The 18,636-nt window shown below is 38.5% G+C and overlaps 1 protein-coding gene across 6 annotated transcripts in view; it reads right to left on the bottom strand.

Annotated features, from left to right (window-relative positions):
- Window positions 1-18,636, bottom strand: part of nrxn2a (neurexin 2a) — a 128,049-nt gene that overhangs the window by 7,677 nt on the left and 101,736 nt on the right. For 5 of the 6 annotated variants that reach the window (XM_039618668.1, XM_039618670.1, XM_039618669.1 and 2 more), the window contains 3 exons: window positions 10,244-10,425; window positions 2,497-2,668; window positions 142-231 (listed from right to left, as the gene is read on the bottom strand). In XM_039618668.1, the coding sequence (XP_039474602.1) occupies window positions 142-231; window positions 2,497-2,668; window positions 10,244-10,425 (444 nt within the window). The remainder of the gene's footprint in view (window positions 1-141; window positions 232-2,496; window positions 2,669-10,243; window positions 10,426-18,636) is intronic. The other variant, XM_039618672.1, reaches the window with a different exon arrangement.

Raw genomic sequence — 18,636 nt, 5'->3', positions numbered from 1 at the left:
TCCAATTAAAATGGAAATGTATACGTCTGGGTAACCTGCACTTTGTCACCCTTGTCTTCTGGCACTGCACCTCTCAGGGGGGAAGTTTATTTACTAGTTATTTCAAGGGTTAATTAATTAATTAATCAATTATATTTTTACCTTTATCGAGTAGCCACTCGTCAACTACCCGACCAAGTCTGTATGGGATTCTTTGCCTAGCAATAGCCAGTCGTTCATTATCATAGTGTCCTTCAAAGAATTTGGAGAGACAGATTAAAGGTTAAAGTCTGCAAGCTGAAACATCACATGGTTAGAAACAAAGTTATAACGGCTAACAGGTTTAACAAGTTATCAATTTTAACCCAGCTGTGAGTTAAAAGAAACTTGAGCTTTACTTAGTGTTATCTAGTTATTATGAGTAACACTGTTAATGCTAATTAGAGCAACGTTTAGGCTATTTATAATGTGCTACTCTAGTTAGTGTTATTTAGCTATTTTTTTTTTCCAAGCAAAGCATCGTCTTCAGTAATTACCAATTACAGCAGAATAATTTTATGTACTTTATAAAACAGACATTCATTTATAAGAAACAACCAATCAAATCAGGAAAACAGTTACATTTAGACAGTGATAAAAAGTCATGTAGTTAGAGTAGGAGCATATGAATTCGATTGCATTCACAGAGAGCCAAAGTCTCACTCACTTCAGTGCCAAAATGCATTTTTCCAATGCGGCGCATGGTATACATGCAGTGTTTTTACTCGAGCTCCCAGAAGGCAGTGACAGTATGTCAACATCAAAGACTTCTGGGAGTTGCAATTTTGAGTCTCTTTGGTGTTCATTCATTCATTGTCTTGTTCATTCATTTGAACAAGACACAAACAGTTCCCCGGTGAGACAAGACTTCAGCTCTCTTTTAAACACATGCAAATGCAAAACAAATAAATTAAAATAAAATAAAAACAAGCAACATACAGTAATTACAGTATGAATTGTTTCTAGACATTAGGAGAGCCCAGATTTTTATTAAAACCTAGCACCGAGGCATTTCTATCAATCATCAGCCACAGGGTCACTAAAAGTTTGAACTATTAGTAAATTCTTGTGACATTATTTTGTTCCATTCACTTTCTGTTGAGATTATTATTTGCAAACATTTTCAACCAATATGTAATAATACAAATATGAATAATTGTTAGAATTTAAAGTAAACCATTACAGCACAACAATGAAAAGGCAGTTAAATGCCTGGTTATACTGTAAGATGTAATATAGTGAAGATGTTCAAATATGTTTGCCTTTTTTTTTCTTAAACAAATTGCCAGAAAAAATGACTCTATGATATTTGATATCTATTTAAGGCACAAGAAAATAGAAAAGCAGTGATTTTGAATTTCACCTGTGTGATGTACACTCCCTATTTCTAACTGTTCTGTGCATTACCATGTGAAATGTCACAAATATCACTGATTGCTGAGTGGGAGCTGACATAAAGGTGCACACCATCTTCATTACCCAACTCTGATGCATGTGCCCTCGTGTTATATGCATCTGTGCTTTGAACACCAGCTGGAGGCATAGAAAGGATGTGGTTTGTGTCCCACTATGCCAGCTGGTGCACCTGCTCTGAATAAGGTTAATTGGTAGATTGGTTCAGAACAGGTTAAAGCACAGCCGGTTATGATCATTTTATGTATGTTTCTTTTCTTTTTTGGGGTCCATGTATATGTTGTGTGCACACAGTTTTGTGATTTTTACTGACTATGATAGGTTACCACACATAAAATAAAACTGTTATTTAAAATAGATAAATATAACTAATCATTATAACGGTCTCCCTTTAGTGAATCTACACTATTTTGTATCTAATAACAGACAGATTAAGTATGATCAAGCATGATCACAGCGACATTTTGAATGTCAGCAAGAATTGGTCAAGTGAACATTTATTGAAACAACACTACACTTTAAATTTAAGGCTAGCAGTTCATACATTCACAGCTAAAACACTGCTATATTAGGCTGAAATAGCACTTAAACCACACAAGAATGGCTTAAGTATTACATCATTTAGAAAAGTCTAGAGAATCCCACCTGAGCCACAACTTCACATCTTCCCACTTCTCTACCAAACTAAATGCAAATACAGCAGCAGCTGATGAAAATACCTTAACTGCTAAACTCAAAAAGGCAGCTTTAGGGAGATTTATTCATGTCAAACTATTATATTTTTACACAAACACATAATTTTTAGTCGCATGAGGCAACTTTAATAGATATCTTATAAACTGATAAAATAACCACGCAGGAACACTGAATTAAAATTACCCACTGGGCAAACTGCCAAGCAGTTTTTTCTTTTCTTTTTTCCAAATGATTTATTTCATAACTGCTTATTCAGTGATTTTTAAAAAAAAAAATAGGCAGACATGCAGCCCTTTCTATCTGATCCAGAAGTTTCATGCTGTCTCACTATGCGTGTAATAACTCCAAAGTTTGTCCTATTAACCTTACCTGGTGGGTAACGCTCAATGACTGGATGGTTGTCCACCTGGAGAGTGGCATTGCCACCACTGCGTGTGAAGCGTACAACATGGTACTTGCCATCATTAACTATGACAGCAGGCTCATCAATAGTGATGTCATCTGTCCCCACATTGAAGATGACACCAATGTTGCCTTGATCCTGCACAAAAACAAGAATGAACGTGACTCATTAGGCAAATCACAGATGCGGTAGGAAAAGCGAGCGTCCCCACAAATGGGTTTGGGGAAAGCCCAAGATAGTGAAACATGTTGAGCAATCACTTAAAAATAAATGAAAGTAAGGGCTAACCCTACTTAGAGGTATTCCTCTGCTTCTCGGGGCCTGCACTTTGAGCCTTAGGGCATTTGCCCTGGGGGGCATTATGCCCCACTTCAATCTGCTGCTGGATATCACTATTATGAGGGTATAACAGAGGTTGAACAGTACAGTGTCAGTTGTGGATGATAAAATAGTAATTATTGCTAATATTTATTTATGCATTTATTTTACAGCTTAGCAGTTTGTCGTGCCATTTGGCGTGTATTATTAAATTATATTTAATATTGATATTTGCTTTGTACATCAATAGAACTGTTCTAATTATATTAAAAACAATTCTTTCTTTGGTGATGTTTATCTTTTTATAATATTTTTCACACTTTTCTGACTAAAGAGACAATGGCTTGACAAGTTTAATCTATCTGCTTGTCAGGCCAGGAACCTTGTTTAAACGGAAACCCATATCCTTTGTGACATGGGCAGTATGTTTAGTTCTTTCTTTAGGGTTCAGTGCCATTTCCCCTCAGCAGCCAGCTCCACTTTCCTGATGTGGATCACTCTTGACAGAATCCTGCTGTTTCTCTTTTGGTTGACCAACTTCTCACCCTGTCAGCCTCTACCTACTCCTGCCAACCTTCCTCAAAGGTCAAATCTGCTTCTCAAACTAGCCTTTGTTTGGTACTAATAAGAAACATTGGAAGCAAACTCTGTGGGGTCTCTGTGCCTGTCCGGCCCTTGTACGTTCACTGCCTCGCAGTCACTTTAAATGCAAGCCAAGGACAAAGTGCTAAGGTGGTTATAATAGACATGGTGAGAAACAGCACATAAAGCTGCGGGGCCACTTTCCCTCGACTTATAGGGGGATGCACTAACCTTTTAATGCTGGTTTAATACAGAAGCGCAAGTAGAAAAGTTGGAGAAATAAATCAAAAGATCATACTTATTTCGTTGTAGACAAGAGATTATGCAATGTGATATTATGATATGTATAACACATGCAGTAATATGCTACTTTTATCCCACCCCCGTAACATGTGTATCTCAACTGTTTACAGTCAAGGACAAAAAAATCTGAAGGTTCTTATTCAAACAACCTCGACTCCTGCAGCTGGTTACACCGTATCAGACCTTGAACCAGAGAGGGAAGAGGAGGTAAAGAGTGAAAATGACTGGAGTAGTGTTTTATTTGAATAAAATCTTGCAAACTGCTGGCCTTCCATGCTATGATGTGCACAATATCTACTGGCCTTACAGCCATTATGTAAATATGTTCGACAGTGGGCCTTGCATTGCAATTGGATTCCCTGCCTCTACTGTCAGAAATGAGCTGCACAGCTTATTCCTTGACATGCACCATTTCATATAACTGATTGTTCCCCTTTTCTTCTACCTCCAGTACTGCATTACTGACTCAAAGGCTAAAAATTCAAATACGTAGACTTCTTTTCCTGCCTTGATGGTGTGATGTAAAACCTGTCTCGGTGCTTTGCTCTTACCCTCTAATCATATGTAAAATCATTCGAGAAACCTTTGGAATTTGAAATAATTATTCTTGCTGACATGGCTGGTGTTAAGTACAGAAGTTTTAAGGCTTCTTTAGAAACACTGAGCACCCTGTTAGTATATTTTGGATTGTTATTTTTTTTTGCTTTCTACAATCACCTGAAAGCCATCATAAACTCAGGAACAGGTGAATATGTGCAACTGAATTATGATCCCTGAACAAAAGCTGGACAGTTGAAGTCACACAAATATCACAGAACATGAAAACCCCTTTAAGACAAAGGTTTACCCACTTACAAGTACTTCATGTGAGCTTAATTAGTTATGGAGTTAATGCAGGTTAGCAGGAACCTTGTTAGTAAAGAACAAAGACACACTTTGGCAAATGAGAAATCTTTTTAATGCCTTTTGATATGTACTTACTATAAATTCCTTATATTTTTTATTTTTTAGTGTTATTTTTTAGTGTTATCCTTTATCTTTTCTTTGTATATTTATCTGTAACCTAAATCGACAGCTTTGGATGTCGGTAGTTTAATTATTCCTCCGATGATGCAAACTGATGAGTAGCCATTAGGCAGCTACAGGGTAGTGCGACCTCAGGTCAAATTCAACCCGTGTCCTCTGGACAACAATTAAAATCTCCAGGGCCAGTAGAGTCTGCCTGGGGGTCCTTATGGCTTCAAAAAGCGCTGCTCCTATTTTGCTTACTCAGTCTTAGAGCGTGATTGCAAAATAGCCCTGAAGCACCTTTTGACAGCTGGCAAAGCAACACTAATGCACCCCAGTTTTTGTAAACAAAAGCTTGGCCATTCTAGTCAACACATTCTCACTCCCAACTTATCACATACTGATGCTTGGTCATGACCCCTCGGCATCACATTTTTACTCACTGCCCTTTAGCATCATTTTTTCAGTGTGCAGGGTAAAGCATCTTCCAGATAAAATACAAAATTGAAGGCAATGTGGTGCTGAAGCAAGCATTTTGTGAGTCAACCCTTATAGACCCCCATGATAAAAATGCCCAACTTTACAGCACAAATAAACTTATCTGCAGCCTGGAAAAGCATTTTTCATTCCTCTCAGTGTACTTAACAGAAAGACAAACAGATAATACAGACAGCAACATGAATATAGCATATTTCAAGATTTATATGTGCAAGGGAGCAGATTGCCAGATTTTTAAATGATTCTGGAATAAATAAGGAATGGATAACTGGCTACTATAAACACAGCATTATGATAACTGCACTGACTTTATATAAAGGCTTAAAGTTATATATTATTATGGGTGTGGTTATTTTATCTAACTGACAATAACTCGTTGAGTGTGACTGTGCCATCAATTCCTTAACTGCAAAGTGGTTTTTAATGCCCATGTAACTGTATGAAGTGCATTTTCTTGCACGCTCTCTCAGCTGTTTTGACACCAGCTCTGATGGACCGTTACTTTTCTCCCAAAGATTTTTCATTCTAGTATCTCATCTTACCTGCTATTGACTATAATTCACATGAGGGAAAAAGTACTGATTTTTATAAGGATATGTGATTTCAAGAATTTTCAGCTTCTTTAGATGAAATGATGACATGAAAAGATGAATTAAAAGAGTTACAGCACTAACAATTCTTCTGTGATGATACATCGCCGCTGCCTGATATATTTTTAAACGGAGCACAGAGTGGACAGATCATGATTCTTTTAACACCACCAGCATATCTGTCTGTCTCAGTTTGTCAGCAGCCAAATGTCTGTCTCTGAATTGGCTTGCTTTACTACACTCTCTCTACTAGAGACTTTTTAGAGGTGGGTGGGAGCCTGCGACAATACTGTTGGGATTTTAGAGACTTCGAATCTTTCTCATAAATATAGAAATGATAAAATGTGCTTCAATCAGGCGTGTCGCTGTGGTCAGGGGTAAGGTTTCCATTAATTTCTGATGGAAAAGACACATCTTAAATGAAGGAAACTGAGCTATAAAATTTCAAACATTATGAAAGACACTGATTCCCAACTAAAATAAGTTCTGCATAAAAATGTGTAATTATTACTGTAAAATATATTCTGGCTATATAGCCAAATGGCTTATCACCTTAGTGATATTGGGGAGAGGAGTGAGATTAAGGAATCACTGAGGTCCACCCAAATCTCATCCAGTAAGTTGATCTTTTGCTCTTGAAGCACTGCTTTAACAATTCTAATAGTCTCCATTTTGCGCAGTGAATGTTCTGTTTTGTTTCATCTTTTAGTCACTCATTAAAAACATGACCATTTGAAAATAGCATTAGCCACTCTGATGTGCTCTCAACTGAATATGGTGATGGTTTGCTGCTTTTGTGCAGAATAATTGGTCTTTTAAGCTGGTGTATGTACCGTGTTCAAAGTCATATTTTTGAGCTAACCATGTGACCAGTTTATTACAGCAATCTTCAGCAGCTCTGAAATCCCACTGTAATTATTCATCACAGTGGTAGTTTTGAATGAAAGGTGACATCTGAAGAAAATCTACACCATAAAAAGCTCATATCATTTGTTTCCTTTACTATTTTCAACTGTTATTCAAGCCAGCTTTGCTCTCAGTCGTCCTCTTTTACAGAGGGCAAATTCCAGCGTGGAGACAGAATGAGATAAAAAGAAGAATTAACACTAAAGCAGAATACACTAAAACAAATCACAACTTATGTCTCTACAAAACAAGAAGGTGTGAAATTGTTGGGAAACTAAAAAAAGACAACCTCAACACCACCTGAACTGCTTTGGATTTCCCTCCGCTGAGCAGTAATAAGGTGTCAAACTCAGCAATCTGTCTGTGCGCAAGGACTTGGCAGATGCTAGGAAAAATGTTTTCAGCTCACTTTGCACGCAGGCAGGAATCCTTGCATTTACTAGCAACAGTCTACGGCTGGCAAGGTCAGATTCAGACTTTTAAAATTGGAAATGCAATTTAAATTAGGCGATTTAAAAAAAAACATCCAGAGCTGGATTTTTGAACCAAAATATGTCAAGTAAATGACATGTGGAGGAAAAACACTGTTTTTTTTGCTTAAATGTTAAACACTACAGTTTTTATCTGTTTTTCAGTATAATGTGATATACGTGCAAATTACAATTAGCAGAATATCCGTTAAAACAAAAATATGTATTTGGTTTGGTAGGACGAATGTGATGCCCCTTTTGAGTCTTTCCCCTCGCCCTGCACTCAGAGTTAAGATTAAGAGACAGAGTCAATGTGGTGTGGAAAATAAGGAGATGCTGACAAGCATGATCCTTTTTATTCTAGTCTTTTACCTGCTTCTGTGTGTTGTATTTGCACCAAAAAGTTCAATATTAGATCAAATGAGTCCAATAAATCAGGTAGAAAGTACTTTTCCACATGCTTAACAGCAGGTGCTTTAATACAGAGACTGATATTACAATTCAAATTCCTTTTAGAATAAAAATGATATGAATAAAAGAGGCACGCACGTAAATCACAACTGGTTTCAGAAGGGTGATGAAACTTTTTCATCAGAAGACTTATTATTATTATTTTTTTGCAATATAAACAATTCAATCAGATTGTTTTCAGGCTGGGTTCTTTCTGCACATGGGGTCCATTCGTCTTTCCTTCTGCGAATGCCCAAAACAGTAGTGTAAATGTGTGGTTATGCATGCCCAAAACGGCAGCTTCTGAGCTGAACTGGTCCCCTGGAACGGACGATAGCTATCTTCAGGGAGCTGATCAGACACGTGCCACAGATTAGATTAGCCACTGAGGACATATTCATCACTTTAGTGGATATGACACTAAGTGCGTGTGCATCCACACATGTAAACACCAGACAGCTGACCTCAAAGCTTCATAATCAGAATGAATCCAATTCAAATGAGAAATAATAATTAAAAATAAGAGGAGCCAAAGTTTTGCTTTCAAAGGTCAGATTTGTAATTTTATAAAGGCTTTTTTTCCTTTTAGTGTTTATCACAAAAGTGTCTGCTAATAAGATAGCGACTTCGAGTTACGAGTTTTGTCAACAGATGTGATTTTAATTATTACACCATTCACAGACGTTTGACAGATCTCCCTTCTGGTTTTCATCACTGCACACCTGTCCTGTGGCTCCATACTAAAAAGCCTGATTTCCCTCCAGAAAAAGGCACCATTGCAGGCAGATGCTGAGGCGCCACTTGGCTTCAACGACCACACACACACACAGACACGCAAACACATATCCACACATGGTTCATCACCAGAAAATATCTCGTAGTCTGCTGACGTGCGTGCGCCTCTTCTCCTTCTTGTACTTGTGATTTATTAATTCCTATTTTATTCCAATATTTGGACTCAGATGCCACTAATCGGTGAATCATACAAGCTGTGATGCTTCTGCGCCAAGTTAGAATAAGGACAAAGTCTAGTTAAAACGTCATTTAAAAATAGACCGAGAGGTTTAGTTATATCCATTTCATTTAATTAAGATTGGAGCATTAGAACTCCACTAGCAAATGCGAGCTTGTTTCCTGTTTTTTTGGGCCTTCATCAGCTTATTTGGAGAGAAATGATGATATGCGACTTACATGTTTACTCATATAAAACTTTGTCACCTTAGCTGTCTTTTTCTTCCCCTTTTTGTAGCTGTAACTATTTCTGCTCTGTCTATATTTATTTAACTGCTGTTGGAAATGCTGCCAGTATGACAGTAACCACTTACGTACTGTTCACTGTGGCTTGCCTAGTTCTTTCTGCTGGCATTATAAAGGTTGAAAATACTGCAATCAGCATCAGGAACAGCTTACCAGTTTATCGATAGAATAACACGCTCTGTGGCAACTCGTGAGGGAAGCTGAAATCTCTTGTTAGCGTTTCCCTTTAAGGACCCGTGAGTTACATGGCTGCCTTGTTGTCAGAAGCTGGTGAGCATTTGAGAAGTAGCTGCAGCCGCTCTGAAGCACATGATGACATCATAGTTACTGTAATTTACACCCTCCAACAAAGCTCTGTGAATATGCACAGCGCCAACAGATATCCAAATGTTGTGAATCATTTTGCAGAAAGGTCATGTGATGTTATCGTGAAGTCTCTTTCTCTGCCTCCTTCTCAACATGCAGACCTGGCTTGAATAATAAAGGTTAACAGCTAAGAAGCCAGCTTAGAGGAAAGACACAGCAGCATTTTTTTAAACTTTTGAATAACTTCAAAAAAGTTAAATTCAGTCTCAAGGTCCAGGATCTCATTCAATTACAGTGAACTTGGCAAACCAAATTAAAGTTGCACAGAACGGAAAAACAAAACACTGAAATCTCACATTTCAGTGTAGTGAAGTTCATTTCATGGTTTCCTTTGTTTCCATGTATGTACATGTTGTTCGGGCATTCAAATAGTTGCTGTTGCACTATTCTGTTTGCAGACAGAGTAGACTAATTTGAACAGTTCTGATAGGCTGCACACCTCACATAGACCAGATTTCCATGACATACAAAGTATGTTGTCCTTTTCGCCTCCTAAACCAATCACAATGCTTCTTTATAACCATATTTACAAAGTATGACATTAAATAGCACAATATGAATGACCATAAATGCTATTAAGGATAATTTATTCTACACAGAAAGTCTGCCCTCGTATAATCACAACATGATTTTAAGCTCATGAATACAGGATGCAGGTGGTATGAGCAGACTCACTCGTAGAAGGAAATAAAATGAATAGAAAAAGTATCTTAAAATCTCTCTGGGTAATCATTCTTACATTTTCTGTCTAAGTAACTCCACTTTTAAAAAAATGTAATATTTAGAAACCAGAAAAAGAATGAGCATAGTATTCAGAGTATTCAGAGCATAGCCGCAGGTCATATGTATGAAATATTTAAATTCTAATCTCCTTTAAGTGTTTTTTTTTTATCTATCATAGCAGTGTGATACCATACCAGTCTTCCCTTTTTGTGACTTAAAGCCACACAGATTCACGCTCTTACTATGTGTAGCTGAAGATAGTCTCCAAGCCCATGGGTGCTCTCCACTCGCACCAAGATGGCATCCTTCTGCTGAGTGCTGAAGCCCACGGCTAAGCGGTCAGCTCGGGTGCTCGGGCGCTCATTGGGGGCCCAGGTGAATGTGATGAGAGCTCCGCCTTTCCCGAAGATATATGTGGTGCCAGCTGGGAACAGAGGCGATAAGGAAAAGTTGAGAGGACAGACAGTAGCCAGAGACACTTTTAAAAACAGGCAGCATTTTTAACATAATTAGTTCTGCTTTATCAGGTGTCTTCCCTTAGCCTTGGTTCTTTTAACTAATTTAACATTTGTTAGTTTTTAGTTTTTTTTTTTCTGGAAGTACCAATCCTTATTATAAAGAGATGAGATTCCACGTCTCTCTTTCCTTGCACGAACACTACCTTTCATTTTTCAAAATCATGCCATAGGCAGAGAAAAACTTCAACCAAAGATGGGACATTTATTAAAGAGACCCACTCATGAATCTCCATTAAATAGCCTGAACTACTCAGTTTGATAAAGCTTTGCTTTCACAGATGTAAACTTCTCTTGCACCATGGAAATCCAGAAACTAACGGCATCTTTTGTCCCTGTACCTTCTTGGTTTTTGAAAGATACGGATGATACTCTGGATAGTTTCAGTTTGTTTTTTATCATTTAGCCAACCATTTAATAATCACAGTTAAAATGCATCGCAAACACTTGATATTAATACAAAATAGCAGCTAGTGCAGTATCTAACAGGTGCATGAGGAAGAAATATATCTGCTTGAACCTTTACTGTGCAAGTCTTTCCTCTGTGCTCAGCAAGATTTTTGTCTCCTTGAGATAAACAACATTTGCAAGTCTTGCTTAAATTGCAGAATCCATATGCTGATCAGCCTGTACATATGACACCTCTTGTGACACCTGTTACATTTTCCTAAATTCAAAAAAAACAAACTGCATAATGGCATTTCAAGATTAATTTGCTAAATTCTTTCATTTGTGTACTTTAAGCCATGTAATACAATCCACACAGCTTTCAGAGTTTAAATGTGGAAAATCTAAGTGAGAGCCAAGCGCTGTCCGCAGGTTACAAAGTTATGCAAAGGCAGGTGATAGTGCAGTCACTGTAATACGTGGCCATAGCAGAAACGAGAATTACTTCAGATAGTACACACAAACTCGTGTTGGATCGTTTCAGCAACTGAAACCTAAGAGCTGTTTTCACGACTGGTAGTTTTCAATGCCCGAATCGCTCAAAGATTTAAGTATAGAAGCTCAGAGAAACACTTGAGATGAAATTGTAGCCTCAATGTCAACCTTCTACAAAGACTCCACTCTTCAGCGTAATGGGCACTCACCATACAGGTCTCCTATTGACAGGATCAAGCTGCTGGTTGGATGCTTTCTTAACATTAAACGCCTAATCCAAATGCTGAAAAACATCCTGTGCTGGCTTTGAATTTAAATTAAAAGGGCAGGTTCTCTGACAGCAATTATTTTAAAACAAAATTATTTCTTACTGAGGTAATCTTAATTAATGTCAGGGATTTGCAGTCGAATATGAGTCAGTGACATTAGTCACATCAAAGAGCGGTTTTATTGGCTTCTTCCTTTCAGTTAATGTTATTCACAGCTGGCCTCTTAGTCTCCTCTTCCCAAATTACTTTTGAGAAGACTGAACAGGTTTGTGTGTCCTTGTAGATTCTTCTCTTCTTCTTAGATTACTTTTCTTTGCAGAATTTTGCATGGGGACTTTGTTACTTTTCACAGTGATGTGTAATGGACTTCTAGATTCATTTTCAAACCACTATCTTGCTTATTATGCCTGTGTCTTATTGTGTCTTAAACAAAATGTAGGTTACGAATCACAGCCGTAACAACTCTGCGATGGGCCCCGGGGCAGATATAGTGTTTTTTTAGGTTCCTACTGCCAGCAACCAAGGCAGGATCTCACATTCTCTCTCTCTCCCCCTCTCTCTCTCTCTCTCTCTCTCTCTCTCTCTCACACACACACACACACACACACACACACACACACACACACACACACACACACACAGTATAGTTGAGTAAGAAAATATTATATAGTATAGTAGCAGTAATACTAATATCAATAACATGGTTCCAGCTTTTGATCAGAACCACGGATAAAAGCATTTGAAGGAACAGACACATTTATTTAAGCTTATGCTATAAACTTGCACCATCTTCCATAAGCCCAAAACAGATTCAGCCTTGCTAAAGTCATACAAAGACATCTGTAATGTGTGTAAGCATGGAAGAAATGAGAGAAACCCATTAACCTCCGATCGTCACAGACTTATTTATAGGATTCCTCATTCGCAATCGTTTCCTATGGTCCAGCTTCTAGATACATCATGCACATATATTACAGTATTATTTGCATATTTCCAGCCTATAAATGAGAACAATGTTTCAGTGCTCTATAAAAACTACTCACCAACCCAACTTTATCTTTCGGACCTTGCGGACCAATACCCTGCAGGTATACTCAACCTGTTCTCTCCTTCCTCTTTTCAACCGTACTTTGTCCTGCTAAACATAATTTACAACAGCATCACAGGTGATGTAAACAGGTTCGCCTGCATCAACCACAAATGACAGAGAGAAAGGCCAGAAAAAAGCAAACAAACAAAAAATAATCAAAGATTTCCCAGCATGCCTCTATGCATTCAAAATGTATTTAGAAAAGGTTTCTGTTTTAATCAGTGGAGAGTAAATATTTGCAGAGCTAAAATTCAATTAATAAAGAAAATGTATACTGCATAAACAAGCTTCGGTCCAAAAGATAAAACTGTGAATTTAAAATATTAGCAGGACTAATTATCTGGTAACTATGCCAACTAGCCCCCACCTCACATCCTCTGGGCCTCGGGCTATTGTCCCAACTGCCCCATCGGATGCTACGCCTTTGTTATGAAAACAACATAGCATTATGAGGGCTTATAGTAATACATTCTATCAGCCCTACAACATATAGTACAGTACTTGTGTAGATAGTCTACTTGCCTATAAGGAGTTCCAAACTAGCACTTCACCACATACTCAACCAAAATCAAACACTGCTGGTATTTGTTGGAGGGCCATAATGCTGCAGTTGATTATATCATACAAGCCTTCATGATTCCTAGTTCTGTTTACTCTTGTGAAAACAAACAAAGAGCAGCCAAGCCACGGAGTGTTCAGTCCACATGTTCGGAGACCCCATTTCATATCAGGCCTCTTTTCAAATTTCACTCTGCTGTATAAGCCAGGACACCTCTTTAAAAGTATACTCAAGAGGCTTAAGCCTCATGCACTTCTTGTTCCAAGTTTTAGAAGTCTAAATACCGGTCTTTGGTCGATCGCTGCATCACATTTAATAGTGTGGTGAGTACAAATGTCACCAAATGTCATCAGAAAAATGTGGGGGACTTTGGTTATAGCTAAATAACAACAAAAAATGTAGATCTATGAAAGAAAATCATATTTTAGCAAAGCAATAGATGACATTTTCATTCTATTCAAATACGACAAAGTCATGCTTAATTACCAGATAAGTCATCTCATGTGAAAACAGCAATTTAACCTGCAGTCTTTCACTGTAACTGTCTTGAGAAGTTAGAAAATTATATCTGCCTGTTGTTATATACTCAGCTAAAATATAACTGACATGTTCGCATGTAGGCTAATGTACACTACAGAGGTGCCATGTATTGTTCACTGTAATTATTCATTCTTTCCATACTGGCTGCAGCAAAACCTAAATGGATATTAATGCAAGTGACGGTGAACAACACTGACAGATGTGCTGAGGGAAAGTTCAGACGCAGCTACTAACTGACTCCAGCAGACTGAATTAGTCAAGTGGATATCTTCCAAGGCTACAGGGCTTTTAAGTGCGAGTGTTTACTCGCTAAGCCGCAGTGGATGGATAATAACAAAATAATAGGGAGTTGGAACAAAGAAGAGTATCGGTAGATACCCTCTTGATTCAGCTAACGCCTACGCACAAAACCGTGTATTAATTTTATCATTAGTTCAGATTGGTATCAGGAGTGATTTCGTATATTTTAATGGATTCTTCTCGGCTAAAATACAGCAGACCAAAAATCCAATCCAGTCTTTACTGTACTCAATTACGTGTGACCAAATTTCCGAATAACTAAGCTAAAGCTCATTAACCAAATGGTCTTGAAGTACAACACTTGATATTGGGTGACTGCTTATTAATTATGGACCTATGGAAGTGTATTTCAGAAATTAGGAAATTTCAATTAAGTCTGCTGGAAGAAGGGATTTCTTTGTGAGCAGTACACACTGATGAGATAAACAAAAACAACAAAAACTCTCAGTCTTTAATCTCAGAAATGATTTCCCCCGTCAAGGAAACATCTCACTACAAATGGTTTCCGAACACAAACATTTAGTTTGCTGTTGGGATCACACGGACAGAAACAGACAGAGCAGAAAGGTGAACAAAGGTAGCAAGCACTCCTTGTGTGTGCATCAAAAAATATAGAATATTAATACACCTGCACAGAAACACCTGTCTATAGATAGCAGTAACTCCTGAATTAGTCATAACATTAAAGCATTTCAATACACCTTTCTGCCTTCCTGTTCCGTCTCCTCTTATCTCTTCTTTTCTGTGGCTGAGCTCCATCAACGAAAGCACACATAAAATCAAAATTATTACTATAAACATCACAATTTGTTGCTTTGAAACAGCTCCCTGCTCGCTCGCTCTCTGCCGACTACCTCATGGGAGTTCTCTGCTCTTGTCTTGTGGCTGTACATTGCATCTGTGCTTTAATAACAAGGCATCCTTGGAGATTCTCAACTGCAAAGTGTTCACTGTATATCACATCATTATTAGTTTGCAGCTGTGGCAATTAACTATATTTTACACAGGCACTGCAATGCTCCTGCTGTCTACTATATTATATGGGAATAATAATAAAGCGATGGAGCATATTCACTGTGCAAATCAAATTAGGGATATTAATGATAAAATATGTAAGATAATGACCTAAAAACGGCTTCAAACGTTAAGAAAATAAATTAATCATAATCCTAATAAATAATTGATCAGTACAGTGTTAAGAATTAATAGCCATGACTTTATGTCAAATGTACGGATTGACTGATATCTACCAAAGTTACATGCTAACCACTTACTGCCAGCCCATGCCCTTACGTAACGCGATTTTGTACCCCAAGATGAGATAGTGAGTCAATGAAGCATCCAGTCTCCCCTCAGTCCATCACGAGAGCAAGAAGATTTAGTGCTGCCCAGAGCTCGTATTTTTCTTTTATACCATCTATGAATCTGACCTCTTGTCAGTCATGTTGAAGGGCAGGAAGTCAATGAATGAAACAGTAAACACAACGATGGCGACGGCACACAACGGCCCTGGCAAGCGACCACTAGGAAGCAGGATTAACATGAAAGGCAGCTGGCTAGGGTTTGTTTATACCCTAGCACCTATCCCTCCCGCCCGCACACTGTGCACAACACATTCCCTCCCAGCCAGCATCAAGCAATACTCGGGACTGAAGATCTGGTTCCCGCAGCAAGCCTAAATTATGCAGTTTGTCTCGCAGGTCACATGCATGTTGCTTATATGATGATCTCTATGCTTTAGCAACATCTGTCGATAAACGTGATCACCAGTTAGAAAATAACACTAGAAACACCAGGGGAGGTCATTTTGACTCCATCCTCCAACAACAGCAGCAATGGGCTACTAGTTTTAATCTAATTTTTCTAATTCTATGCAAGACTTGACATAAATGTTTAATATTAAGTTTTCTGTTTGGGGATGTTACTAGTTTTATAAATGATTTTGGCTATTTCATTACATGCTGTAAAGGTAAAATAGTTAACCCCACGCTGCTCTTAAGTCTGCAGTCCTGCTCATCTTAAAACCCTATTTTGACCGCTCTGCTCTGGATTTCACTCTTTATTTGCTCGGGTTAGTTCTCCACCCTCTGGATTCTCTGCTCAGCTCATCTTTATTTTTATTTTTATTTAGGCCCTGATCTGTTCAATCCTGCGGTAATTAATCATCTTTTATCTAACTACAGTCTCCTAAACATTTATATATCAGTCATATTTAGCCTTTCTATCAAAATGTACGCGTTGCCAGGAAGCCAAGCATAGCGCTAATGTGTAGCGTAGCGTTTTTACACTGATTTCTATGGGGGTCAAAATGACTCAGTTGGCAGTTGTAGGCGGAAGTGGTTGTAACTTTTTTTTCTTTTTATCTCACACACCCTGAAAATTCACTGCATGATGGCTGAACCCACTTCAGGAAAAGTCATGAAATATGAAATGATGGATTTGTTCTAAGAGGATTAGATGATATTTGGTGCTTCCAGTGTTAAAGAAAGCTGGCCAAAGAAACCACAGTAGCATCGCTTGTGCAACAGTCACCTCATCTAGAGTTAGACATGCTATACACTGCACCTTTAAAAACTTCTCTCAGTTTAACACAGCCCCCTCAGCATATAATGATATCATATGAATAATTCGCTTTATTTAAATGCATAGTAATTACGTAAATGGAGCACCTGAATTTCTATAAAGAAACCATGAGTGATTGTCATGTCTTAATGGATCCTTTACACAACAAATGTAACAGTATGGATTGCTTGTTTGTGCCAAGATGCATGCTACCCACTCAAACATCCTGTTCTTTTCATTTGAGCTCTCAGCCAGCTGAATACGCGAGAGACGAGGCAACATGCTCATAGGACTTGCAAAATACGCTGAGATGCTGGCGATAATTTTTATCACATGTATCAGTTAAGATGTGAAAAGGTTTGAAAACGCCCCCTGAGCTTGCTGTCGTAAAGAATTCCTGTGGCCAGAGGGAGCGAATATTTGCTGTCATAATGAATCATACAAAAAGCGACTAATATCAGCAACATTACTGACACAAAGCAGTGGAATAAGCTGTAAATTACTCATCCTCTCATTGCCATTTAAATCATTTCTGGTGATTATGATCAGGATTTTCATATCTAAGTGTACCTAAGGCTGTTTAATGTCAATTAACAGCTCTGAATTGGCCTGCCAGCCTCCAGCAGGGCAAAAATGTCCAAGTGTAGTACAGTATACAGTACAATATGCTGTGGAGGCATCAGACAGACAGTTTGTGAAGGGCAACAAGGGCACTTTACTGGGAAAACAAAGCTGTTCAATTAAGAAAATAAACTCACATAAATCTTTCATCTGTGAGCGGTTTGCTGAAATAGAGGGTTATGGAGAAATATCAAGTTCGAATTTATCGTTTGACTTATGGCATCTGAGGCACACTTCTTCCACGGTCTATTAAATACGGCTCACTGAAACGATGAAAATGAATAGTGCAGCCTAAAGCCTGACAGAGAGGACATATGGCTCCCAAGTAAAAATATGGCGTTCACGTTAGAAAGTGGCATCATATACTTAGCACAGTAAACACAGACTTTGGAAATCAAATCAATCAAATCAATTAAATCTGATCAACCAAAAGCCAGACTGAAAAGCGTTATGAATCTTAAATAAGCGCACATTCAGCTGGCGCACGCAGGCTTCGGCTGTATTATGCTTGAATTGCAGTTTCTGCTCCTATCAGCAAGATGTATCCACGCTGTCACTTCTTAAATTGAATGTCTGCAGCTCAGAGCACCTCCAACAAACCCCGTCGTCTGAACCAGCGTTAAGGTTTTGCCCCGCTCAGATTTCAGGTGATGTGTGTCCTGGTGAAGCTGTTTTGACAGTGACTCAAGTGCAAGACATCTCCCATCAATGCGCCACAATAACTTTTATGACCATGTCAGTGATAATGACCCCAGCCTTCTCAGACTTTGCCCCCGTCAGCTGTCATTGTTGAAATAAAGCGATATTAAAGTTACCGGTGATGGCTTGATCGTGAGGCAGGTGTATTTTAAACATCTGGATGCAAAAACATTTTTTAACATTGCTTATGGTATTTATTTTCTAGCAATAGCTACTCAGTGTGCTTAACTCTGCCACGGGGGGGAGGGGCACGCGCCAGTCTACACCTAGTGCTTCTCTCCAGTAAATGGGGAGAGTTGCGTCAGGAAGGACATGTAGTGTAAAAGCCTTTGCTAAATCAAATATGCTTCGTGAAGAATGAGATTTCCATACCAGATCAGTTGAGGACTGGGCTAACAACAAGCGCCGCTGCTGCTGTTGCCAGCAGGGTGCCGGTGGAAACTGTGTTAGTGTTTGCTGAAGACATAGGAGGAGGAGGGGGGTTTGGCAGCAGGGCGAGAGAAGAAAATGTAGACAAAGGATGCTGAAGATTGAACTGCCAGGGAGGAGGGAAAGAGGAAGACCAAAGAGACGGTTCAGGGATGTAGTGAAGGAGAGG

This window comes from Oreochromis aureus, linkage group 10, assembly GCF_013358895.1.
Source record: "Oreochromis aureus strain Israel breed Guangdong linkage group 10, ZZ_aureus, whole genome shotgun sequence".
NCBI lineage: Eukaryota > Metazoa > Chordata > Actinopteri > Cichliformes > Cichlidae > Oreochromis > Oreochromis aureus.
Note: the sequence above shows the minus strand (reverse complement) of the source record. Positions and strands in the feature narration are given on the sequence as shown.